The sequence below is a fragment of the Dendrobates tinctorius genome, unplaced genomic scaffold, assembly GCF_039654945.1.
Source record: "Dendrobates tinctorius isolate UK_male_01 unplaced genomic scaffold, ASM3965494v1 ptg000045l, whole genome shotgun sequence".
In the NCBI taxonomy this organism is placed as follows: Eukaryota; Metazoa; Chordata; class Amphibia; order Anura; family Dendrobatidae; genus Dendrobates; species Dendrobates tinctorius.
In genome coordinates, this window is record NW_027361713.1 from 13,247,535 (window position 1) to 13,275,108 (window position 27,574).

Here is a 27,574-nt window from a genome sequence, read left to right on the forward strand (position 1 = left end):
TTCGAATACATTACCCTTTTTCTACTTTTTCGATTCTTGTCTAATCCATACTGAGGCTGTGAGTGTCTTTGTCGCACTCCGGAAATAAACACGAAGATTTGTAATGTTTAAACTATGCTATATATACCTGTTATCCGGTGATACTGTACCCTTTCTCAACTTTCTACATTCTTGTCAAATCCATACTGGACCTGAGACCATCTGAGTCTGCCTCCTGATATATAGACATAGATTTTTAATGTGTAAACTATGCTATATATACCTGGTATCCGGTGATACTGTATGCTTTCTCAACTTTCTACAATCTTGTCGAATCCATACTGGGCCTGAGACCGTCTGAGTCTGCCTCCTGATATATAGACATAGATTTTTAATGTGTAAACTATGCTATATATACCAGGCATCCGGTGATACTGTACCCTTTCTCAACTTTCTACAATCTTGTCGAATCCATACTGGGCCTGAGACCGTCTGAGTCTGCCTCCTGATTAGAGATGAGCGGTGTTCGAGTCGAACTGTTCGCCAAGTTCAAATTCGAGATGTTTTGGGTGGTGTTCAAGCCATTCGTCGAATTCGAACACTTTGCTTAAAATTCCGCTGTTCGAGTTTCCGTTCGAGAACGGTTCGTTCACCAAAAGCGTAACTTTATTTTCACATTAATAATTATTTTCAATGTTAATAGACAGTTTCATGGCAGAGTAGCGGTGTCTGGTAGCCAGCGGTGTAGTACACCTGTCAAGGAGCTACACCGTGTGTGTTTCTAATAATTTTTTACCGCATCTTGTCCAGAAAATCCTTTTGGGCCTTGTAGCACTGTCTGCAACTCAGCAGAGGAGCCCACCTGGGAACCTAGCTATGCTGCCTGTTTATGAAAGAACCAGTTTTTGACTGCATTTAGCCCAGTTAATACCTTGGGCCTAGTAACTGTGTCTGCTACTCAGCAGAGGAGCCCACCCGTGAACCTTGCTATGCCGCCTGTTTATGAAAGAACCAGTTTTGGACTGCATTAGCCCAGTTAATACTTTGGGCCTAGTAACTGTGTCTGCTACTCAGCAGAGGAGCCTACCCGTGAAACAAGCTGTGCCGCCTGTTTATGTAAGAACCATTTTTTAACTCCATTTAACCCAGTGAATACTTTGGGCCTAGTACCTGTGTCTACTGCTCAGCAGAGGAGCCCACCCGTGAACCTAGCTATGCTGCCTGTTTATGTAAGAACTGTGTGCTACTCAGCAGAGGAGCCCAGCTGTTAAGCAAGCTACAGCACCTGTGGTTTGGACACTTAATATTTTCACATTCTTTCTGGAATGCCGTTTAGGCCTAATTCCGGAATTCCGGTTGACCTGCACTTAGTGGGAAATCCTTGTTCGCGGGGAAGAATTGGAATCCCAGATCTCCATCACTAACAGGGTTCAGCGAGTTATCCGCACCTGTAAGCGACACACGCTGGTCCTTTCACTGTACACGTGCAGCCCCGGACATGTAAGGGCATGACAGACCTGTTATTGCCCAATCTCGCATGCCAGAGGCTCGCATGTCCCTCTAGTAAACTGGACGCGGACTGCGGGGGCATGCCGGAGTCTCGTTCGTTAACGGAATTAAGCTGACAAATCGCTTGCACAACTAAAAATGGCCATACACCACCACCCACAGAATCGAGAAAGCTTGTAATCTGTCCATCCTTCCCGTGGCTGGCATGGTTGAGGTTGCCCTTGTGGAGTCCAATTAAGCCACAGGCTCCACTTCTGGTGGTGCACTTCTGGACATTCCTTTAAGGTTCAGCTTTGCAACCATACTGCCCCTGGAAACCAAACACTTTGCCTTCATGGACGCTGTTCGGAGGGTCGTGGGAATAACGCCGCCCGATCGGCAGTTGGCATAATTTATGGTGGGAAGTCCGACGGTATATGATCGTCTTCGATTTTAGAATTTTAGAATTTTTTTTATTTTAGATTCTTCCAGCCTTTCTTGACTTTATAAGGGCATGACATGCCTATATCTGTGTCTCCTCCTCCTTTTACTCCTCCACCTCTTTTCTTTATGTAGTTGCTCTTTTCCATATGTCATTTGTGTCTTCTGAGCATTTTGTCTGCTTTGGGACACCTTTTAAGGTGTTTTGTATGTGTTTTCTATGGGTTTGTATGTGTTTGTGTTTGCCTGCCATTGTTTTCAATGGGGTTCGACGAACATTCGACGAACTTGCCTCCTGTTCGACGAACCAAACCGAACTCGAACACTAGCGGGGTGGCTCAACACTACTCCTGATATATAGACATACATTTTTAATGTTTAAACTATGCTATATATACCTGGTATCTAGTGAAACTGTACCCTTTCTGCCAGAAAGTCCTCCTCCACCCACCACTCTAAGTGTATCATTGACACCTGGAACATTGGCCCACATGTGTGATTATTTCTTGCGGATGTTCTTTTTATATTGTGGTGTGATCCATCCTGAGCGTGTGCGAGTCTGTGGGTTACTCCTGCAATTTAGATTTAGATTTAAAAATTACCCCAACACTGTATACAGCTCTACGCTTGTGATACATTACCCATTTACTGCTTTTTATATCCTGGTCTAATCCAAACTGACCAAGTGAGAGTCTGTTTCTGACTCTGGAAATAAATACTGAGATTGACAATGACCCCTACACTGTATACAGCTGTACGCTTCAGATCCATTACCGTTTTACGGCTTTTTATATTGTGTTGTAATCCATACTGAGCCTGAGAGCGTCTGTGTCTGCCTCCTGAAATATATACGGAGATTTAGAATGTTTAAACTATACTATATATACCTGCTATCTGATGATACTCTACCCTTTTTCTACTTTTTGTATTCTTGTCTAATCCATACTGAGCCTGTGAGCATCTCTGTGTGACTCATGAAATATATACAATTATCCTTTGACTGTATACAGCTGTACGCTTCTGATACAGTACATATACATATATCTGATGTTATTTTGGGTACATTTTCTCCAAAATTTGGAAGTATGGTGGAAGAGGCCGTGGATGTGGGCGTGGGGGGGCCAGCTGGTACTGATGGTGGTGGTGCATCTGCTGGTAGTGGCAAAAGCACAATAGCAGCTAAGGCAGGAGGTGTTGAGCCTGCGTCATGGTCTGGCTCCGGGTAGCCGGTTAACCGCTTTTAAAGCCGGAGCATCAGGAACTGGTTTTGGCTTACATTTCCGAAACAGACTCCAGCTAATATGCCCTCCTCTTCTGAAGTTTCAAAAAATGCAAGCACTGAGTCATCAAGTGCTGGCTCCTGGTCAGGAAGAACCCCTTTCCTTGTGTCCTTCACCCCCACCAAAAGTGAATGATGCAGCAGGCCACACTTCACATTAGTCCATGTAGCTCTTTCTCACATACCATGCCTGGGTTATCAAGTCAAATTGTGAATTCTCCAGTCCAAGATGAATCTGACATGGAGTGTGGGTCGCCAGCCAGGGCAGTGTGGTTAATCGGTACCGGGCCGGTGTCAGAGGGATGTGTCATGGATGTGGTGACCCAGTTCGTGGCCCTGGGCGTCCATGCAAAGGGGTGAATAACGTTTATAGGTGAACGATACGTGATGCCACCTGTGGATTCTGATCAGATTGACCAGCGCTGCAGTGTCGCTTCTCTGGGACAGATGTTGTGGTTCTGCTAAGATGTAGAAGCCCTGCACAGGTAGGGTTGTAGTCGCAGGGCAGATGAAAGAGTTGGTAGATGGTGTGCAGTGCAGGATGTAGCAGAGCCGTGCGCCAGGCGCAGGAGAAAGATGACAGACACAGTCGTGCAGTTCCTTTACCTGTACTTGGTAAGTGCCGTCCAGGACCTAGAGTACAGATGGAGAAGGAGTTGGTCAGCCTGGAAGCAAATTAGGAATTCTCTCTCTGCAGATAGGTAGTGTGGCCTCCGTTCTAGCGCTTATCTGAGGTACTCGCAGTACTGAGTTCACTGAAGTTCCCCCTGTTGACTCTCTTTTGGAGCTTTCTCGTATGGCAGGCAGCCGTAGCCTTTTCCTTCTGGCTCACACACATCGTTGCTGGGGCCTCTGAGCCTTAGTTGGGAACAGAGCATTTACAGCTGCTTCTTCCTCCGGCTTCTGCTGCAGGACCGTCAGTGTTCCTACAAACTCGAAGACCGGAATCCAGACCATACGATCCAGCTAGGAGTGAGCCTTAACTCTGCTCATCCACCAGCTCTCCTTCTCACGTCCACACACTTCCCCTTCCCTTCACAGACTGCCCTAACTTCCCTCCTCCCGACCACAGAGAGCAGCTCCTCAGCAGTCAGGTTCAGAGCTCTCCCTGCTGGCCTGGAGTGGGAACTGTGTTGTGTGTTGATTTAACTGCTAGAGAGATCCTTCATTGCTCCCAAGCATGACATCACACTCCCTAGGAGGAAGGTAGTGCCACTGTGGCAACCGTACTCCTGGGTGCACCACAAATGCACTGATGCCCAGCCAGTGCTAGATGATTCTGCTGGTACATTGACCCAGACCACTACATTCCCCTCGCACTCTACATGGCTAGAATCTGACCCTGATGAAACTCAGGTTCCCCTTCCCGCATACTATACCACCTTACACGGTGACAAAGAGGAAGGTGCAGATGAAAGTGCAGGTTCCTTGAGCAGGTGGGGGAGCATACTCATGGGCGACGGCACTGGCACAGGGCCCCTCATAGTACGCAAAAGTGTCTCTGCCGGTGGGAGGGAGGGCCCAGGAGGGCCCACCCACCGTCAGATACACCGCCGTACTATGAGGGGCCCTGTGCCAGTGCCGTCGCCAATGAGTGGGCCCCCCCTGCTTGCTCAGGATCACAGCACTTGCAAAGTTGAAATACTTACCTCTCCCTGCTCCACCGCCGTGACGTCTTCCGCGTTTCCTGACAGTGACATTCTGGTCAGAGAGTCCAGAGTACCGGGATTCCCTAGCGAGGAGACTTATTTGTTTTAAAGGTTGGGAGCAATTTTTGGGAAGCACTATACTCTGGAGAATGATATATGGGGCCCACCATACACTGGAGCATTCTAAAGGTGGACATCAGACACTGGAGCAGCATTTACAGGGCCCATTATACACTGGAGCATTAGAAATGGGGCCCATTATATATGGAGCATTATTTGGGCCCATAAGACACTGGAGCATCATCCATGGGGCCCATCATATACTTGAGCACTGCAAATGGGGCAGATAATATATGGAGCATTATTTGTACCAATCGTTCACTAGAGCATCATCCGTGAGGCCCATCGTATGCTGGACCTTTCCAAATGGGGGACATCAGACACTGGAGCAGCATTTACAGGGCCCATTATACACTGGAGCATTAGAAATGGGGCCCATTATATATCGAGCATTATTTGGGCCCATAAGACAGTGGAGCTTCATCCATGGGTACCAACATATACTGTAGCATTATGTGGAGCTCATCATATACTGTATCGAACATTATATGGGACCAATGATTCTGTATGGAGAAATATATGGGCCTCATTACTCTGTATGGCGCACTATGCGGTGGCCATAATACTGTATGGAGTAATATACTGTCCGTTTTTGGAGCTATTGGAGAATTTAAAATGGATATCAGTCATGTGATGTAAGAAGTGAAGTATTTTTCTTTGTACTATACCGGTAATTTCTCTGCCGTATCAGAGGATCATGAATTGTGGCATGTGTTCATGGAGCCCAGTGACATTCTTTGGCCCTGGGCCCACGAAAATCTGGAGCCAGCCCTACCCCCCCACAACTTTAGCCAAATAACCCACAGTTTTCAATGCCTAACTATAATTATAAAGTAAATTAAGGTTGACAAGCTTAAGTAATAAGAATTGATGTTTTTAGCATTAAAATGGGCACTGTAGGTGTGTTTCAGTCGGCCTTCGACTTTTCACGATAATCGGCAGATTGTGTTCGACCCGACTTTTGCGAAAGTCGGGTTTCATGAAACCCGACTCGACCTGAAAAAAGGCAAAGTCGCTCATCTCTAGTTGTTATGTGTACTGTGCTATGGATCGATAAAACACATACAGTTGTGCTCAAAAGTTTACATACCATGGCAGAATTTTTGCTTTCTTGGCATTTATTCAGAGAATATGAATGATAACACCAAAACTTTTTCTCCACTAAAGGTTAATAACTGGGTGAAGCCATTTATCGTCAAACTACTGCGTTTTCTCTTTTTAAATCATAATAACAACCCAAAACATCCAAATGTCCCTGGTCAAAAGTTCACATACCCCATTTCTTAATACCATGTATTTCCCCCTCTAATATCAATGAGAGCTTTAAGTCTTTTGTGGTAGTTGTGGATGAGGTTTTTTATTTTCTCAGATGGTAAAGCTGCCCATTCTTCTTGGCAAAAAGCCTCCACTTCCTGTAAATTCCTGGGCTGTCTAGCATGAACTGCGTGTTTGAGAGCTCCCCAGAGTCACTCAATGATATTAAGGTCAGGGGACTGAGATGGCCACTCCAGAACCTTCACTTTGTTGTGCTGTAGCCAAAGACAGGTGGACTTGGCCTTGTGTTTTGGATCGTTGTCATGTTGGAATGTCTAAGTACGTCCCATGCACAGCTTCCAGGCCGATGATTGCAAATTTGCCTCCTGTATTTGCTGATAAAGTTCTGCATTCATATTTCCTTCAACTTTGACCAAGCTTCCTGTGCCTTTGTAGCTCACACTTCCCCAAAACATCAACGATCCACCTCTGTGCTTTACAGTAGGAATGGTGTTCCTTTCATCATAGGTCTTGCTGACCTGTCTCCAAATGTAACGTTTATGGTTGTGGTCAAAAAGGTCAATTTTGGTCTCATCTTTTTCCAGAAGTTTGTCTCTGTGCAGTTTTATGTATTGTAGGCGAGATACTTTTTGGCATTTATTCAGTAATGGCTTTCTTCTGGCGACTCGAACATGCAGCCCAATTTTCTTTAAGTGCCTCCTTATTGTGCATCTTGAAACAGCCACACCGCTAGTTTTCAGAGAGTTCAGTATTTCAGCTGATGTTATTTGTAGGTTTTTCTTTGCATCCCAAACAATTTATCTGGCAGTTGTTGGCGAAAATTTTGTTGGGCTTCCTGACCGTGGTTTTACAGAGCCCCTGATTTTCCATTTGTTAATCACAGTTTGAACTCTGCTGAATGCTGGTGACTGGCATTATCAATTCCTTTGGTTTTTTTTGTATCCCTTTCCTCATTTATACAGTTCATCTACCTTTTCCCATAGATCTGTTGACAATTCTTTTACTTTGCCCATGACTCACAATTCAGAAATGTTAGTGGCTGAATGAAACATGCAAGAGTTTGTCTGGATCCCAAAAACTCTCTCAGCTTTTATGCACACACTGATTGCAAGAAAACAGGTCACAGGTGAGGATGTTACCTTTAGTAGCCATTCAAACCCATTTGTGTCAACTTCTGTGCATGTCATCAAGTCAAAATTACTAGGGTATTTGAATTTTTGATCAGAGATAATTGGATGTTTTGTGTGGTCATTATGAGTTAAAAAGAGGAAACACAGTAGTTTGACAATAAATAGCTTCACCCAACCACTAACCACGAGTAGAAAAAAAGCTTTGGTGTTATTATTCATATTCTCTGAAAAAAGGCCAAGAAAGCAAAAATTCCGCCGGGGTATGTAAACTTTTGAGCACAACTGTATATGCTATGTAGATGTGTAGTGGGCTCTAGAAGAGTTTGTCTTACAGGCAAATAAGTGACATATAGTAACAAACACAATTATTTGTTTTAGTGGGTTTTTAATTTTTTATCTTCTTTGTACTTGTTTTTGATTATTTGTGGGATTTTTGTGCCCACAATCTGCAATAGGAATAAAGTATGCTGTATAAACTCCATTCACACACTGCAGAATTAGACAATTTATTTAGCATTTTCCCCATATATCGCCCATTGTAATATCAAAAGTAAAAATGCAATAAGCAGTAGGGATAATTCTTTTTACATATTAGGTGACAAGGCTTGGTTTCTGCCTAGTAGCAGGGGCAGAAGATGTTAAATCATTTCCTCCACTTTTTAGATATTGCCATACAAAATCAGAATGCAAAATACACAATAGTAATATTCAGTCTTTATTGCTGTTCCTCCACAGGTTGCTGATTCAGGAAGAGGACAATTTGCGAGTTTTGGTTAAGATGCGAGAAGAGCAGACGCATTTTGTTGAAAGAGCACAGAGAGAGAAACAAGAACTGCAACAGGAGATGGACATAAAGAACAAAGAACTACAGGAGGCACAGAGGCAGCTAGAAGATGTAAGGGAAAACAGACAAAAGGCTGACAGAGACGTACAGGTGTGTGATTATTCTACTAATATAGTTCTACGAAGCCACGTGCTTGAAGAAAGTGTCTTCTAAAAACTGAAACATTGTCAGTAGGTTTGAAAGTTGATTTTACATTCATCTTCAATCTGAAAAGCACCAATTAGCTCATTTTTAAATATACCAGCCCATAGTAGAACACCACCCCCACTTTTCTGGCATCTTAGTAGAAGCTGAGGTCACTCATTACCAGTTTCAAAAAACTGACCGTCACATCCAAGCATAAACTAAATGTGAACAGGTGCTTAAAGATAATCTGTCACCTATTTTTAGCCCTATCACCTGTGGCCACCGCAATCAGGGGCTTTTCTACAGCATTCTGTAATGCTGTAGATAAGCCCCCCGATGAAACCTGAAAGATAAGAAAAACAAGTTGTCAGTGGAGTTTCAGTCTTCCAATTAGAAATCGTCCAGACCTGAATAAGTAAGATGATTTGTTCTTTAATGATCACACCGGCATGGAGAGAGAATGACGGCCACACAAGATGTGAGCAGTAGAGTTGAGCGACTTTTGGTTTTTTAGGGTCGCGTTTCGTTTCGTGAAACCCGACTTTTCCAAAAGTCGGGTCGAGCAAGATCGTCCGATTATAGGGAAAAGTCGGGGTCGTCCCGAAACACGAAACCCAATGTAAGTCAATGGGGAATAAAAGTCGGCAGTGAGAGGAGGACAGGAAACACACCTACAGTGCCCATTTGAATGCCAAAAGCATCAATTCTTCTTACTTAAGCTTGTCAACCTTAATTAACTTCATAATACAAGTTACGCACTGAAAAATGGGGGTTATTTGGCTAAAGTTGTGGGGGGGGAGGGCTGGCTGCAGGTTTTCATGTACCCTGGGCGAAAGAGCGCCCCTTTAACACATACCACAACTCATCATGCTCCGATACGGCAGAGAAATAGCGGTATAGTACAATGAAAAATACCTCACTTTTTACATCTCATGACGAGGCCCATCTATTTCTCCATACAGAATCATTGGTCCCATATAATGTTTGAAACAGTATATGATGAGCTCCACATAATGCTACAGTATATGTTGGTCCCCATGGATGAAGCTCCACTGTCTTATGGGCCCAAATAATGCTCCAAACATAATGGGCCCCATTTCTAATGCTCTAGTGTATAATGGGCCCTGTAAATGCTGCTCCAGTGTCTGACGTCCACCTTTGGAATGTTCCAGTGTATGGTGGGCCCCATCTATCATTCTCCAGAGTATAGTGCTCCCCAAAAATTGCTGTCCCAACATTGAAAACAATCAAATAAGTCTCCTCGCTAGGGAATCCCTGTATTTGTCTGGATTCCTCGTCGTCTCCATCTTCCATCTCACTGCACAGTATTTCAACTTTGCAAGTGCTGTGATCCTGAGCAAGCAGGGGGGGGCCCACTCATTGGCGACGGCACTGGCACAGGGCCCCTGATAGTACGGTGGTGTGTCTGATGGCAGGTGGGCCGAACCTGCACTTTCATCTGCAGCTTCCTCTTTGTCACCGTGTAAGATGGAACTGTATATGGGAAGGGTAACCTGAGTTTCATCAGGGTCAGATTCAGGTCGTGTAGCGTGCGAGGGGAATGTAGTGGTCTGGGTCAATGTACCAGCAGATTCATCGAGCAGTGGCTGGGCATCAGTGCACTTGTGTCGCCCCCAGGAGTACGGTCGCCACAGTGGCATTACCTTCTTCCTAGGGAGTGTGATGTCATGCTTGGGAGCAACGAAGGATCTCTCTAGCAGGTTAACTGATTGGGCGGCATGATCCTCCAAACAGCGTTCATGAAGGCAAAGTGTTTGTTTTACGTGGGCAGTATGGTTGCAAAGCTGAACCTTAAAGGAATGTCCAGAAGGGCACCACCAGGAGTGGAGCCTACGGTTAAATTCGACTCCACCTGGGAAACCTCAACCATGCCAGCTACAGAACAGATGCACACATTGCAAGCTTAATTCCGTTAACGAACGAGACTCCGTCATGCCCCGCGGTCCGAGTCCGGCTTACTAGAGGGACACGTGAGGCTCTGGCACATGAGATTGGCCAATAACTGGTGTGTCATGCCCTTACATGTCCGTGGCTGCATGTGCGCTACACTGAAAAGGCCAGCGTTTGTCGCTTACAGGTGCAGATAACCCGCTGAACAACGTTAGTGATGGGGATCACTGATTACAATTATTACCCGCGAACAATGATTTCCCAGTAAGTGCAGGTCAACCGCAGTTCCGGAATTAGGCCTAACCGTCATTCCTGAAAAAATGAAAAACTTACGTGTGCAAACCACAGGTGCTGTAGCTTGCTTAACAGCTCGCCAGCCGTTCTCACGCCCAGTATGGATTACACGTGATTGCACAAAGGTGAGAAAGGGTACCGTATCCCCAGATAACATGTATGGATAGCGTACACATTCAAAATATATGTCTCAGGAGGCAGGCTCAGACGGTGTTAGGCCCAGTATGGATTGCACGTGATTGCACAAAGGTTAGAAAGGGTACCGTATCCCCGGATAACATGTATGGATAGCGTACACATTCAAAATATATGTCTCACGAGGCAGGCTCAGACGGTGTTAGGCCCAGTATGGATTGCACGTGATTGCACAAAGGTTAGAAAGGGTTCCGTATCCCCGGATAACATGTATGGATAGCGTACACATTCAAAATATATGTCTATACATCAGGAGGCAGGCTCAGACGGTGTTAGGCCCAGTATGGATTGCACGTGATTGCACAAAGGTTAGAAAGGGTACCGTATCCCCAGATAACATGTATGGATAGCGTACACATTCAAAATATATGTCTCAGGAGGCAGGCTCAGACGGTGTTAGGCCCAGTATGGATTGCACGTAATTGCACAAAGGTTAGAAAGGGTACCGTTTCCCCGGATAACATGTATGGATAGCGTACACATTCAAAATATATGTCTCAGGAGGCAGGCTCAGACAGTGTTAGGCCCAGTATGGATTGCACGTGATTGCACAAAGGTTAGAAAGGGTACCGTATCCCCGGATAACATGTATGGATAGCGTACACATTCAAAATATATGTCTCAGGAGGCAGGCTCAGACGGTGTTAGGCCCAGTATGGATTGCACGTGATTGCACAAAGGTTAGAAAGGGTACCGTATCCCCGGATAACATGTATGGATAGCGTACACATTCAAAATATATGTCTCAGGAGGCAGGCTCAGACGGTGTTAGGCCCAGTATGGATTGCACGTGATTGCACAAAGGTTAGAAAGGGTACCGTATCCCCGGATAACATGTATGGATAGCGTACACATTCAAAATATATGTCTCAGGAGGCAGGCTCAGACGGTGTTAGGCCCAGTATGGATTGCACGTGATTGCACAAAGGTTAGAAAGGGTACCGTTTCCCCGGATAACATGTATGGATAGCGTACACATTCAAAATATATGTCTCAGGAGGCAGGCTCAGACGGTGTCAGGCACAGTATGGATTTGACGGCCCAGACTACACAGCGGAGGAGCAGGGAGAGGTAAAGATTGCAAATGCTGGGGCCCTGCCCAAGCAAGGGGGGCCCACTCGTGGGCTTCCGTACTGGCACTGGGCCCCTCATAGTACGGCGGTGTGTCTGACGGCGGGTGTGCACCACCACCGTCAGAGACACTTGATTGCACTATGAAGGACCCTGTACCAGTGCCCGCGCCCAAGAGTCGGCCTACCCACCTGTCCAGGGCAACGGCACTCGCACGGTGTCATGCGCTAGGTGGTGACCCCGGCCATGGGGGGGGGAGGCAGCACAGTTAGGGAGTTTTAGAAAGTGGCATATGTTGATGTTGGACATTCAGCTGATGCAAAAGGTGAAATAGGTCAAGTCCCAGGAAGAGGTGGACCAAAGCAAGCCATTTTTCTGTCACCCTATGTGTCATCAGAGGAAGGTGGGACAAAATCCTTGGAAACCCATGCATGGTTCATTTTAATGAAGGTTAGATCATCCACATTTTGGGTTGACAGACGGGTCCTTTTTTCTGTCAGGATTGATCCAGCTGCACTGAAGACTCTTTCCGATAGCACACTTGCAGCTGGGCAAGCGAGCTCCTGTAAGGCATATTGTGCCAATTCAGGCCAGGTGTCCAGTTTAGCGGCCCAATAGTCAAAGGGGAATGACCGGTGTGGGAGAACATCGATATGGGAGGAAAAGTAGTTTGTAACCATAGTTGACAACTGCTGTCTCCTGTCACTTTCCATCGATGCAGTATTACCAGTTGTGTGAGCGGTACTTGAAAAATCAGTCCACAACATTGTCATGAAACCCCTGTCTCCAACGCCACTTCTGCTGTGTGCACCACGAACACCTCTGCCAAGCTGCCCCCGGCCCGTACGGCTCGTGTGAGAACCATCACCGCTGCTGTGTGCTGGGAATGCCTCAAGCAACCGATTTACCATAGTTGCTTGTTTATTAGCCAATATTAGGTCAAGGTTCTCCTGTGGCATGATGTTTTGTAATTTGCCTTCATAGCGTGGATCCAGGATGCTGGCCAACCAGTAGTCGTCATCGTTCATCATTTTGGCAATGCGTGGGTCCCTTTTTAGGATCTGCAAGGCATAATCTGACATGTGGGCCAATGTTCCCGGTGTCAATGATGCACTGCGAGTGCTGGTTGGAGGAGCACTTTCTGTCAAATCCACATCCCTCCAGTCACGCACAAACCCTGTACCAGACCTTGCCACGCCAACATTTTCACTTGCCCCACGAGATGCATCCTCCTCCCCTAAGTAATCATCCCCATCATCCTCCTCCTCCTCCTCTTCTTCCTCCACCTCGTCCAGGAGAGGTCCCTGAGCAGACAATGGCTGAATGTCTTCAAGGATTCCCTCCTCCTCTTCCTCCTCATCAACATTGGCTGCAGACGCCTGCTCCTTAAGGTGCGTCAAAGTTTGCATGAGCAGACGCATAAGTGGGATGCTCATGCTTAGGATGGCGTCCTCTGCGCTTACCAGCCGTGTGCATTCCTCAAAACACTGAAGGACTTTACAGAGGTCTTTCAGCTTCGACCACTGCACACCTGTCAACTCCATGTCTGCTCTCAAAGTGCCTGGCCGTGTATCCTCCCACAAATGCATTATGGCCTGCCTCTGCTCGCACAGCCGCTCCACCATGTGCAGGGTGGAGTTCCACCTTGTTGCAATTTCGATAATGAGGCGGTGGTTGGGAAGGTGGAGCAATCGCTGCAGCTTCTGCATACGAACGGAGTGTACCGGCAACCGGCGGATGTGCGCGCACAGTCTTCGCACCTTCTGGAGCAGGGCTGTTAACTCCGGATAATTTTTGAGGAAGCACTGCACCACCAGGTTCAAGGTGTGAGCCAAGCAAGGTATATGGCTGAGTTTTGAAAGGGCTATGGCTGCCACAAAATTACGGCCGTTATCACTAACTACCTTGCCTGCCTCAAGATGTACACTGCCCAGCCATGACTCAGTTTGTCGCTTCAAGTACTCGGCCAGCACCTCGGCGGTGTGTCTGTTGCCCAAACACATCATCTGCAACACAGCCTGCTGACGCTTTCCACTAGCTGCTCGATAGGGGGACACATCGTGTGCAACAGTGGCAGCTGCAGATGGAGTGCTCGTACGACTGCGCTCTGTGGACGAGCTTTCGCTTCTGGAGGAGGAGGAGGAGGAGGGTCAAACGCCTACAGCCTACTGTTTACTATACCGTGGGCTAGGCAGCACTGTCCCACCACCGCTGTCCCCTGTGGACCCTGCATCCACCACATTAACCCAGTGCGCAGTGATGGACACGTAACGGCCCTGGCCATGCCGACTGGACCATGCATCAGTTGTGAGGTGCACCTTTCCGCTCACTGACTGCTTGAGTGCATGGACAATGCGGTCTTTCACATGATGGTGGAGGGCTGGGATGGCTTTGCGAGAGAAGAAGTGGCGACTGGGTAGGTCATAGCGTGGTACTGCATAGGCCATGAGTTCGCGGAAAGCTGTGCTTTCCACCAACCGAAAGGGCATCATCTCAAACGAGATTAGTTTGGCAATGTGGGCGTTCAAACCCAGTGTACGCGGATGAGAGACTGAGTACTTTCTTGACCTACTCATAGTGTCTGGGAGGGTGAGCTGGACTTGAGAGCTGCATATGGTGGAAGTAGCGGTGGACAGGGCGGACTGAGAGGGGGTTGATGATGGTGATGGAGTTGGTGTTCTTTCTGATGGCCTAGAATCAGTCTTTCGTTGTTATAACAGTGGGATTCCCTGACTGCTGTGGCCTTGCAACGACACCTCAACATTTGCTGCTGTGCTAACCGGTGGGCTTACAGTGGGGGAAAGAATGTAGCGTTGCTGACTACCTTCGTTGTGATCAGTTGCACATGTGGCACTTGAGGTTTGGTGTTGTGTCCACGCTTACAAGTGCATGCTGGTTAAATGTCTAAGCATGCAACTGGTATTCAAATTTTTCAGATTTTTCCCTCGGCTAAAGGTCTTTGCGCACTTCTTACAGATAACCTTGGCCTGATCATGAGGATTTTGTTCAAAAAAGTGCCACACTGCACTCTTCCTACTTTGGCAGACATTTTGCGGCCTAGCACGCTGTGATCTTTTGACCCTCTGGACAAGCTGTCCAGCAACTCTTTTGATGTTTGGAACCTGTCTTTGGAGTGCTCCGGGCCTGCCAGATAACAGCTGTTGCGATGTCGATGTCTGCTGTGGATGCTCCTCATCTGAGCTATTGGAAGCAGCACCCTCTTCCCCCAATGGATGCCAATCTGGGTCAACAACTGGGTCGTCCATCACCTCCTCTTCTATGTCATGTGCACCTTCCTCTGTGTCACCGTGTATGGTGGTATAGTGTGCGGGAAAGGGCACCTGAGTCTCATCAGGGTCAGAATCTGGCTCTGTACACTGCGAGGACAATGTAGTGCTCTGAGTGAATGTACCAGCAGAATCATCCATCAGCGGCTGTGCATCAGTGCACTCCATGTCAGATTCATCTTGGCCTGGGTAATTCACCATTTCACTTGATAATCCAGGCATGGTATGTGAAAACAGCTCCATGGAGTAATCAGTAGTATGGCCTGCGTCATCCTTCAATCTTGGTTGGGGTGAAGGACACAAGGAAAGGTGTGGTTCATGAACATGAGCCTCCAATGACGACTCAGTGCTTTTACTTTTTACAACTGAAGAAGAGGAGGCAATAGAGCTGGAGGCTGAGTCAGCAATGTAAGACAAAACTTTTTCCTGATGCTCTGGCTTTAAAAGCGGTTTGCCAACTCCTAGAAAACTAAGCGTTCGAGGCCTTATGTAGCCAGACGATGACGCAGGCTCAACACCTCCTGCATTCGGTCCTATTTTGCTCTTGCCACTACCATCAGATCCACCACCAACACCATCATTACCAGCTACCAACCCCCGCCCAATTCCACGGCCTCTTCCACCAGCCTTCCTCATTTTTGGTAGAAATGTAGACAAAATCCAACAAACTATATAGTAATGTAAAACAAGGTACAAGGTGTCTATAGGACAGGGGAGATTTTGAATTTCTGCACACACTTGTGGACACTGGACACTTTTGGATTGTGTGAGGCCCACTGATATCTGAGCGCTATGTGACAGGCTCGATGGCACAGCTGTGACCAAATTGACTAGAGGATAAGGGAGATTTTGAATCTCTGCACACACTTTTGGACACTGGACACTTTTGGATTGTGTGAGGCCCAATGAATATCTGAGCGCTATGTGACAGGCTCGATGGCACAGCTGTGACAAAAGTGACTAGAGGATAAGGGAGATTTTGAATCTCTGCACACACTTTTGGACACTGGACACTTTTGGATTGTGTGAGGCCCAATGAATATCTGAGCGCTATGTGACAGGCTCGATGGCACAGCTGTGACCAAAGTGACTAGAGGATAAGGGAGATTTTGAATCTCTGCACACACTTTTGGACACTGGACACTTTTGGATTGTGTGAGGCCCAATGAATATCTGAGCGCTATGTGACAGGCTCGATGGCACAGCTGTGACAAAAGTGACTAGAGGATAAGGGAGATTTTGAATCTCTGCACACACTTTTGGACACTGGACACTTTTGGATTGTGTGAGGCCCAATGAATACCTGAGCGCTATGTGACAGGCTCGATGGCACAGCTGTGACAAAAGTGACTAGAGGATAAGGGAGATTTTGAATCTCTGCACACACTTTTGGACACTGGACACTTTTGGATTGTGTGAGGCCCAATGAATATCTGAGCGCTATGTGACAGGCTCGATGGCACAGCTGTGACAAAAGTGACTAGAGGATAAGGGAGATTTTGAATCTCTGAACACACTTTTGGACACTGGACACTTTTGGATTGTGTGAGGCCCAATGAATATCTGAGCGCTATGTGACAGGCTCGATGGCACAGCTGTGACCAAAGTGACTAGAGGATAAGGGAGATTTTGAATCTCTGCACACACTTTTGGACACTGGACACTTTTGGATTGTGTGAGGCCCAATGAATATCTGAGCGCTATGTGACAGGCTCGATGGCACAGCTGTGACAAAAGTGACTAGAGGATAAGGGAGATTTTGAATCTCTGCACACACTTTTGGACACTGGACACTTTTGGATTGTGTGAGGCCCAATGAATATCTGAGCGCTATGTGACAGGCTCGATGGCACAGCTGTGACAAAAGTGACTAGAGGATAAGGGAGATTTTGAATCTCTGCACACACTTTTGGACACTGGACACTTTTGGATTGTGTGAGGCCCAATGAATATCTGAGCGCTATGTGACAGGCTCGATGGCACAGCTGTGACAAAAGTGACTAGAGGATAAGGGAGATTTTGAATCTCTGCACACACTTTTGGACACTGGACACTTTTGGATTGTGTGAGGCCCAATGAATATCTGAGCGCTATGTGACAGGCTCAATGGCACAGCTGTGACAAAAGTGACTAGAGGATAAGGGAGATTTTGAATCTCTGCACACACTTTTGGACACTGGACACTTTTGGATTGTGTGAGGCCCAATGAATATCTGAGCGCTATGTGACAGGCTCGATGGCACAGCTGTGACAAAAGTGACTAGAGGATAAGGGAGATTTTGAATCTCTGCACACACTTTTGGACACTGGACACTTTTGGATTGTGTGAGGCCCAATGAATATCTGAGCGCTATGTGACAGGCTCGATGGCACAGCTGTGACAAAAGTGACTAGAGGATAAGGGAGATTTTGAATCTCTGCACACACTTTTGGACACTGGACACTTTTGGATTGTGTGAGGCCCAATGAATATCTGAGCGCTATGTGACAGGCTCGATGGCACAGCTGTGACAAAAGTGACTAGAGGATAAGGGAGATTTTGAATCTCTGCACACACTTTTGGACACTGGACACTTTTGGATTGTGTGAGGCCCAATGAATATCTGAGCGCTATGTGACAGGCTCGATGGCACAGCTGTGACAAAAGTGACTAGAGGATAAGGGAGATTTTGAATCTCTGCACACACTTTTGGACACTGGACACTTTTGGATTGTGTGAGGCCCAATGAATATCTGAGCGCTATGTGACAGGCTCGATGGCACAGCTGTGACAAAAGTGACTAGAGGATAAGGGAGATTTTGAATCTCTGCACACACTTTTGGACACTGGACACTTTTGGATTGTGTGAGGCCCAATGAATATCTGAGCACTATGTGACAGGCTCGATGGCACAGCTGTGACAAAAGTGACTAGAGGATAAGGGAGATTTTGAATCTCTGCACACACTTTTGGACACTGGACACTTCTGGATTGTGTGAGGCCCAATGAATATCTGAGCGCTATGTGACAGGCTCGATGGCACAGCTGTGACAAAAGTGACTAGAGGATAAGGGAGATTTTGAATCTCTGCACACACTTTTGGACACTGGACACTTTTGGATTGTGTGAGGCCCAATGAATATCTGAGCGCTATGTGACAGGCTCGATGGCACAGCTGTGACAAAAGTGACTAGAGGATAAGGGAGGTTTTGAATCTCTGCACACACTTTTGGACACTGGACACTTTTGGATTGTGTGAGGCCCAATGAATATCTGAGCGCTATGTGACAGGCTTGATGGCACAGCTGTGACAAAAGTGACTGGAGGATAAGGGAGATTTTGAATCTCTGCACACACTTTTGGACACTGGACACTTTTGGATTGTGTGAGGCCCAATGAATATCTGAGCGCTATGTGACAGGCTCGATGGCACAGCTGTGACAAAAGTGACTAGAGGATAAGGGAGATTTTGAATCTCTGCACACACTTTTGGACACTGGACACTTTTGGATTGTGTGAGGCCCAATGAATATCTGAGCGCTATGTGACAGGCTCGATGGCACAGCTGTGACAAAAGTGACTAGAGGATAAGGGAGATTTTGAATCTCTGCACACACTTTTGGACACTGGACACTTTTGGATTGTGTGAGGCCCAATGAATATCTGAGCGCTATGTGACAGGCTCGATGGCACAGCTGTGACAAAAGTGACTAGAGGATAAGGGAGATTTTGAATCTCTGCACACACTTTTGGACACTGGACACTTTTGGATTGTGTGAGGCCCAATGAATATCTGAGCACTATGTGACAGGCTCGATGGCACAGCTGTGACAAAAGTGACTAGAGGATAAGGGAGATTTTGAATCTCTGCACACACTTTTGGACACTGGACACTTCTGGATTGTGTGAGGCCCAATGAATATCTGAGCGCTATGTGACAGGCTCGATGGCACAGCTGTGACAAAAGTGACTAGAGGATAAGGGAGATTTTGAATCTCTGCACACACTTTTGGACACTGGACACTTTTGGATTGTGTGAGGCCCAATGAATATCTGAGCGCTATGTGACAGGCTCGATGGCACAGCTGTGACAAAAGTGACTAGAGGATAAGGGAGGTTTTGAATCTCTGCACACACTTTTGGACACTGGACACTTTTGGATTGTGTGAGGCCCAATGAATATCTGAGCGCTATGTGACAGGCTTGATGGCACAGCTGTGACAAAAGTGACTGGAGGATAAGGGAGATTTTGAATCTCTGCACACACTTTTGGACACTGGACACTTTTGGATTGTGTGAGGCCCAATGAATATCTGAGCGCTATGTGACAGGCTCGATGGCACAGCTGTGACAAAAGTGACTAGAGGATAAGGGAGATTTTGAATCTCTGCACACACTTTTGGACACTGGACACTTTTGGATTGTGTGAGGCCCAATGAATATCTGAGCGCTATGTGACAGGCTCGATGGCACAGCTGTGACAAAAGTGACTAGAGGATAAGGGAAAGATGTATATCTTTGTACCGTGTTAGCCAGTGGATAGAAAAATATTCAGGATTGAGAGTCCTCAGTAGTTGATACCTTTTAATGGCTAACTGAAAAGATGGTAATACATTGCAAGCTTTCGAGATTACTCAGGTCTCTTCATCAGGCTAGACTAATACAAAATCTGAAGACACATATTTATGCACAACACAGCCTAGAAAAAATGCAATAGATAAGACAAGTGACGTGAAGCAGAGCTATCAATATGGGAGAGGGAGAAACATAAATATAAACATTGGACCAGTTCATAGATAAGGAGTCTGGATGTTTTATGGTCCTCTGATTGGGGTCTAGTTCTGTGTTGCCCCGCAAGGTTTTAAAAGGAAATTCCTTAATTGATGTAAAAAGACATAAATCCATGCGACACATTCATTCCAGCACTGAGAGTGTCAAAGTTCGTCATAAATTTGTACTCCCAAACTCGTCTTTCTCTCTGAGATGTGAAGTTACCTTTCAATACCAGTAATTTCATATCCATGCTGCTGTGATCAGGGATACAGAAATGTTTTGCCACAGGTAGATCCATTCTTTTTTCTCTTATTGTGTGACGATGAGCATTCATCCTTGTTCTAAGCTTTTGCCCTGTCTCCCCCACATACAGACCCCCAGTTGGACATTTAGTACAAATAATTAAGTACACCACATTAGATGTAATGCAGGTGAAAGTACCTGGGATCTTGTAGTCCTGATGTGAGTTGGGGATCTTTATCTTGTCCGTGGTCATTATAAATGGACAGGTTTTACATTTTTTCTGGTTGCAAGGAAAGGTTCCTGCAGCTGTTGGAGTCTAGCCTGATGAAGAGACCTGAGTAGTCTCGAAAGCTTGCAATGTATTACCATCTTTTCAGTTAGCCATTAAAAGGTATCAACTACTGAGGACTCTCAATCCTGAATATTTTTCTAGAGGATAAGGGAGATTGGATTGCTTTTAAAAAAGCAGTTTGCAGAGCAGTGGGTAAACAGCAATGCCAGCCTGTCAGGAAGCCTTAAAAGGCAGCCCAACAACCAACACCACTGATACACCACTATATAGCCTCCCCTTGCACTGCACACACAGTGACTGGTGTGTTGTGCAGGCCAAATCGCTAGCAGCAGAAGCAGTTTTTTTGTCTTCTTCCCTGCCTAACGCTCTCCCTACAGAATCAGCAGCAACCTCTCCCTATACTGAGATCGGCAGAAGTAAGATGGAGGTCGGCGTGCACGCCCTTTTATACCCCCTGTGACGCCCACCAAAGCAAGCCAATCACTTGCATGCCCTTCTGAAAGATGGTGGTGACCCCTGCCTATGTCATCACGTTGCCCACAGTGTCCGTGGATCCTGATTGGCTGAAAAAGAGCGCAAAACAAACTTTTGAAACGCGACTTTGGCGCGTAAGTCGCCGACCTCGTGGCCGACCTCATCCTAGGGTCGGGTTTCGTTTCATGAAACCCGACTTTGCCAAAAGTCGGTGACTTTTGAAATTTTTCGACCCGTTTCGCTCAACTCTAGTGAGCAGTCATCTGTCTGACTTAATACATATTCTTAGAGTGTAAATAGAAGAACAGAAAGGGCATTTAAAATACAAAGCTTGCAAAATAGTACATATGTTGGAATATACTAAACTGTCAGCAATCCTTATCTACGTTACCAGAGAAGTAAAGAAATGACAATTTATTTTGTATGTAAGATAAGGATAGCAAACTAAGCATTACATCAGCTGAAAAGAGTTTCTAAGTTTAGGCATAATAATGGCATATATGCAAACATGTGTGTATATATATATAAATATATATATATATATACACACACACACTCACACATACACGTATACACATACATATATACATGCACATAAAAGAAAAGTATTTATTACAATTATTATAACATTCCCTCATCTTGTAATTAAATCATTTATCTGTAAACATCGGAGCTTTAGTTTTCTTTTGACAGATTTCACAGAAACTCTTCATATAACAGACTATTGATAATCTAGGGGAAAAGTATTATTTGGAATCTTCATCATAGAGTTCCAATATTTCCATTCCTTCATTGGGTTTCAAAGTCTTCATTCCTTGATACATAGTTTTCGTTATGGCAGAGTCAATCAGTCTTTGAACAAGTCCTCTAATGCATGGAATAGCACAGCATCCACAAACGATCAGCACACTGGCCACTACGGTAAGAGATAGCAATGCAGAAGTGAATAATCCGGACCATTTCCCAAACCATCCTTCAATCCAGGAAGTAAATATATCATCATATCCAGAATTCTCAGCTAATTCATTAGACAGGGCAGTCAGTCCATCAAGAGCTTTGGAGATACTTCCATCTGGAGCTGTATTATTAGGGATAAAAGTGCAACAAAATCCTCCAAACATTTTACATACACCTCCCTTTTCTGCTAAAAGCATGTCTAATGCCATCCTATTTTGCCAAGCCATGAGAGAAGTTGGTCCTAATTGCTCAGCTACCCCTTTAACTGCATCTCGGGTATAATTAACAATTCTCTGTTGGTTGTAGTATAAGTAATTTATCCAATCTACATTCTTATAGTTACCCACCAAATTATGGATTCCCACCCGGCTGCTACCTGGTTCCTAGCCTTGTATTCATTGGGCACTCCCCTGGGAACTCCAATGTCATCTATGTAGATACTAGAATCCAAGGATCCTTGCGGAGTTTCATGCTTCGGTCTCTTCCCACTACGTACCTTTGGCCATATCCCTGTTGACAACAGGTGGAACAACATGATTAGCTGGACCACTGCACAATCCCCTTGGGAACCATGTGGTAATCTGGCTCTTATCCTTTTATCATCGCATAACCACCACGTGTCCACTCTCAGGGTAGTCTGATTTGACCATATGGCTGAATAATTGGCGCTGTGGGAGACAATGATCCGTTCTCTACAGAAGTCATCTTGGAGCTCACCGAAGTCATGCCCATGCCCTGGAAGACTAAAGGTACTGTCACATTTAGCGATGCACCAGCAATCCTGACAACGATACGACCCGGTCAGGATCGCTAGTGCATCGCTAAATGGTCGCTAGTGAGCTGCCAAACAGGCAGATCTCACCGGCGACGTAGCAGCGGTAGGCGGCCGTTACTTACCTGTCAGACGCGGCGATGAAGACGTCCTCCCGCTCGCGTCCACGCGTCGCTTGTCAGCTCCAGCAGGAAGCCCAGCAGGAAGTGGCTGACGAGAAACGGCCCAGGACGTTCTCGTGCGATCAGCGATAACCAGCGGGGGATTCGGTCGGAGATAAGTGTCACACATAGCGATATCGCTAGCAATATCGCTGCTGCGTCACAAAATCGGTGACGCTTTAGCGATATCGCTAGCGATCTCGCTTAGTGTGATGGGCCCTTAAAACAAGTATAGTTACCAGGATAAACAATCACCTGTGGTGGGATATCCAGTTTCTCAAGTGAGGGAAATAAAAATGATAACGTTTTGCATTTTCCTTCCCTTTCTGAGGGGACATAAGTCTTACTATATAGCTTAATTATACACTATAATCCTTCTGGATCTTCCTGATCATTGAGGGGAAAAGGGACAGTTCCTAACTGTGGTCTGGCTGTTGCACAAGCTATACAATTTGATTTTTTAACGCTTTTTGCAGTGTATTTCAGCCATTCTAACCATTGATTCTTCTTCTCATAGTCTGTCTCTAGAGCTAATTTATCTTCATAAGTTAGGTTGGAAAATCTAACTATAGGCCCTATGGACTCTATTAGGGTTTTTTCTGGCATACTTTCCTTGGGTCTTGGTTTGGTATTATTCTGAACTTCTATGTAAAAATGTCCTATTGGGTCTGTTCCTGATACATCAGCCCCTATGGCATATAATCTTTGATCCCTCATCTTAGGGTTTTTCAAAGTTATCAGTAGCTGATTACAATTATCCTTATTTGTGCGAGGGGAGGATTCCTTTTTCCTAATAGAGATCTGGCTTTTAAATCTGTGAAACCATAAGGCTTATACCTATAGTCTCGGGCTGCAGTTGTCCACGCTGCTTTACGCCAGTCAGCACACATTCGATCCCCCCTGCTATTAGAGCTTATAACACAAACATACTTATCAGACTTTGCTAGTTTGATAGCTTGTTCCCTATCGCTATATCCTTTATACAACAGACTGAAATTCACTAAAGCCCCCGTTACACACTCCGATATCGCTAGCAATATCGCTGTAAAGTCACCGATTTTGTGACGTTGCAGCGATATTGCTAGCGATATCGCTGCATATGATACTTACCTCCGACCGGCTCCCCCGCTGGTTATCGCTGATCGCGCGAGAAGCTCCTGGACCATTCCTCGTCGGCCACTTCCTGCTGGGCTTCCTGTGGCACCGACGAGCGACGCGTGGAGCCGGGCGGGAGGACGCAGGATCGCCGCGTCTGACAGGTAAGTAGCGATCCCCGACCCCTGCGATGTCACTGGTGAGATCTGCCTGTGTGGCAGCTCACTAGAGACCACCTAGCGATGCACCAGCGATCCTGACCGCGTCATATCGCTGGTCAGGATCGCTGGTGCATCTCTAGGTGTAACGGTACCCTAAGATGGTAGCCTCCTGTCTGATTTCAAAAGTAAGATTTAACATCTTAAATCCGAAACCATTCCACCGCCCTGCACTTTCCTCTCCTGCTGGATCTATTACTCTCCAATCTCCCATCACCATAGTTATGAAGACCATACATGTGACTAACCCTGATTTACACATTCTAGATCTGACCGTCCTGTCTGGGAGGGGGATGAATGGGAGACTTCACCAGCTTGAGACAAGTTTTCCCTTGTGGAAAACCTCCCTTTGCAGCTGGACTTTGACAATCAAGTCAGATCCTACTCTGTTCCTACCTGTCTGACAAGTTTACAATGTGAGAGATGGATCCAGGAGGTGCACTCAGCAATCTTGACCGCAGTAGGAGTAGTCAACAGGACTTAGTAAGGACCTTCCCACTTTGGATGGTGCCAGTGTTTCTTCTTTATCACCTTCACAAGGACCCAGTCTGCAGGTTTCACGATCTCAGATTTTGTTAATGGGTTTCCTGGAACAAAATTAGGAGTAGAAACTTCTTTATGAGTTAATATCTTAGCCATATATTCTTATAATGTACAATCAACTTCCTCATCTATCCTTCTAAAGGGTTTTAGCTGAGGTAACAGAAAAGGTCTCCAGTATATGATTTCAAAGGGTGCTAACCCTACAGATGTCGGTGTGACATGCATGTTTAATACAACCAATGGGAGACAGTACAACCAATTATTCCCTATTTCCTGCATGGTCTTTCTCTGCTTATTTTTCAAAATTCCATTGTGTCTTTCAACCAGTCCGACGGACTGTGGATGATAGGCACAGTGGTTTTTTAACTCAATTGACAATGTTTTAGCTAATAGTGATATTACTTGGTTTACAAAGTGTGGACTATTGTCACTATATATTTTTTCTGGTACCCCAAATCTGGGTATAATTTCCTTTAGAAGGGCCTTCGCTACCGTTAATGCATCAGGGTGGACAGCCGGAAAAACTTCAATCCACCTGCTGAAAGCTGTATAATAATAAATATATAAAAATAATATAAATATGAATAAGCTCTATAATAACAAGGCAGTATTTATTTTCCTTCACACTTGTTCAGTTCAATAAAATCCATACAAATGTGTTGTAATGGGTATTCAGGGTGAGGAAATTGTCCTCTCTTTGGTCTCAGGTTCCCTTGGGAATTATTTTTTGCACAAGTAATGCAGGTTAAACAAAATTTTTTTGAATAGTTTTTAAAGCCATATGTTGTAAATACCTTAGATATAATCTCTACCATCCCTCCTGTTGAGACATGGCTTATGCCATGGCTCCATACTGCAGCATATCTGAAGAGATTACTGGGCAGTATATATTTATTTTACGTAGATACATATAGACCATCTTTTAAGATGGCCCCCTTTGTTACCCATTTAGTTTGTTCAGATTTTGATGATGCCTGTTGCATGTCTTTGAGGATCTGTAAGTCAATAATTTCTAGACTTTTTTCATGTAATGTCAGTATATTTGTGGTAGCTGCTTGTTTTGTCACCTTATCTGCCTTTTCATTTCCCCTGGAAATGGGATCATCTTTCCGTGTATATCCTGCACATTTACATATCACTATTTTCTTGAGAAGTTGTATTGCATCCAACAGGTTTAAAATAAGATTTTTATGATTTATTTCTTTACCTGTGGAAGTAACCATTCCCCTATTCTTTTACTGTTTTGCAAACACATGCGTTGTAGAGAAGGCGTACTGACTATCAGTGTATATAGTCACAATTTTGTCTTTAGCAAGTTTACAAGCTTCAGTTAGGGCTACAAGTTCTGCTGCTTGTGCTAATAGGTGTTTTGGGAGCGCCTTCGCTATAAGGACTTTATCTTGTGTTACCACTGCATATCCTGTAGCATTTGTACCATCTGGGTTCTTTCTACAGGATCCATCTACAAACAGGACTAAGTCACTGCCTGGGATCGGTGTATCTTTAAGATCAGCTTGAGGCAGCACTCTCTCTGAGATGGAATCTAAGCAGTTATGGGCTTCCCCATCAAGAGGTATTGGCAGAAGTGTGGATGGGTTCAGCGTGGTGCATCTTTCTATCATTAGCTGTGGCTGTGATAGTAACAAAGTCATGCAAGAGAGATGCCTGGAGCGAGAAAGATACGAGATCTTATTCTGCAGAAGTATGATGGCCACAGCATGTGGCACCCTGAGTGTGAGAGGGTGAAACAGTACTAGTGATGCTAAGGCCTTTACAACCTCAGCTGCTGCGACTACTGCTTGAACACATGGGGGCAAGGCTCTCGCTAGTGCATCCAACTTGGAGTAATAGTAGGCCAGTGGCCTACTCTTGGCTCCGATTTCCTGCAGAAGCACAGAGGTCATGTACCCATTTTTACAGTCAACGGTCTGGACAAAAGGTTTTGCATAATCTGGTAGTCCGAGGACCGAGGAACTGACTAAAACCTGTTTTAACTCACAGAAGGCTTTCTCTGCTTCAGGTGTCCAAGATATATTGTCTTGTGCAGCCAATGGCTCATCAAAGATAAGCGCACTAAGGGGTCCTGTAATAGCCGCATAGTTGGCTATCCAGCTCCTGCAAAAATTATTCATCCCTAAAAAGGACATCATATGCCTTTTTGTGACTGGTCTGGGAGCCTGCAGGATGGCCATTTTCCTACCCTCATCAAGATTCTTCCTTTCATGCAGCAGGTTGTATCCTAGGTATTTGACAGTAGTTTGCCACAATTACAGTTTGTTCTTGTTTAATTTGTGCCCTTGCTCCCACAAGAACCATAATAAGGCCTTAGTATCTGTTTTACAAATCTCCTCATTTTCTGATGCCAATAGTATGTCATCCACATATAAGAGTATCTGGCTTCCTCCTGGCGGCTCAAATTGAGCTAGGTTAGCAGACATTGCTTGAGAAAACATATTAGGTGATTCACAGTATCCTTGAGGGATTCTGGTGAATGTATACCTTTTCCCCTTATATGTGAATGCAAACCAAAACAGGCTATCTGGATGTACTGGAATACTGAAAAATGCGTTACTGATATCTATCACTGTAAAGACCTTATTTTTCGGCCTCAAGTTATTTAGCAAAGTATGAGGATCTGGAGCTGTGGGAGCTCTTGGAATCACAGCATTGTTTACAGCCTGAAGGTCCTGCACCAAACGCCATCCAACAGATGGGGGCGCCTTCCTGACCGGAAACAAGGGTGCGTTAAAAGGTGAGCTGGGACAGGGTATAATAACCCCTGCCTGAAGAAGGCTCTCTATAATGGGTTCTATGCCCTGCTCAGCTTCTGGCTTAAGGGGATACTGTCTTTGGTGGGACCTAAAAGTGGATTTTGTTGTTATTGAGACAGGTTCTACCCCTTTTATCAATCCCACAACTGCAGGTCCTGTGGACCACAAAGATTCAGGATATGTGGCCAACTCCTCCTCTTCCTCTT

The 27,574-nt window shown here is 45.5% G+C and overlaps 1 protein-coding gene across 1 annotated transcript in view; it reads left to right on the plus strand.

The window, feature by feature from the left end:
• The window catches only part of DEF6 (DEF6 guanine nucleotide exchange factor), a 799,533-nt gene that overhangs the window by 567,620 nt on the left and 204,339 nt on the right, over nucleotides 1–27,574 (plus strand). The window contains exon 10 of the mRNA XM_073575620.1: nucleotides 8,097–8,295. Within this exon, the coding sequence (XP_073431721.1) occupies nucleotides 8,097–8,295 (199 nt within the window). The remainder of the gene's footprint in view (nucleotides 1–8,096; nucleotides 8,296–27,574) is intronic.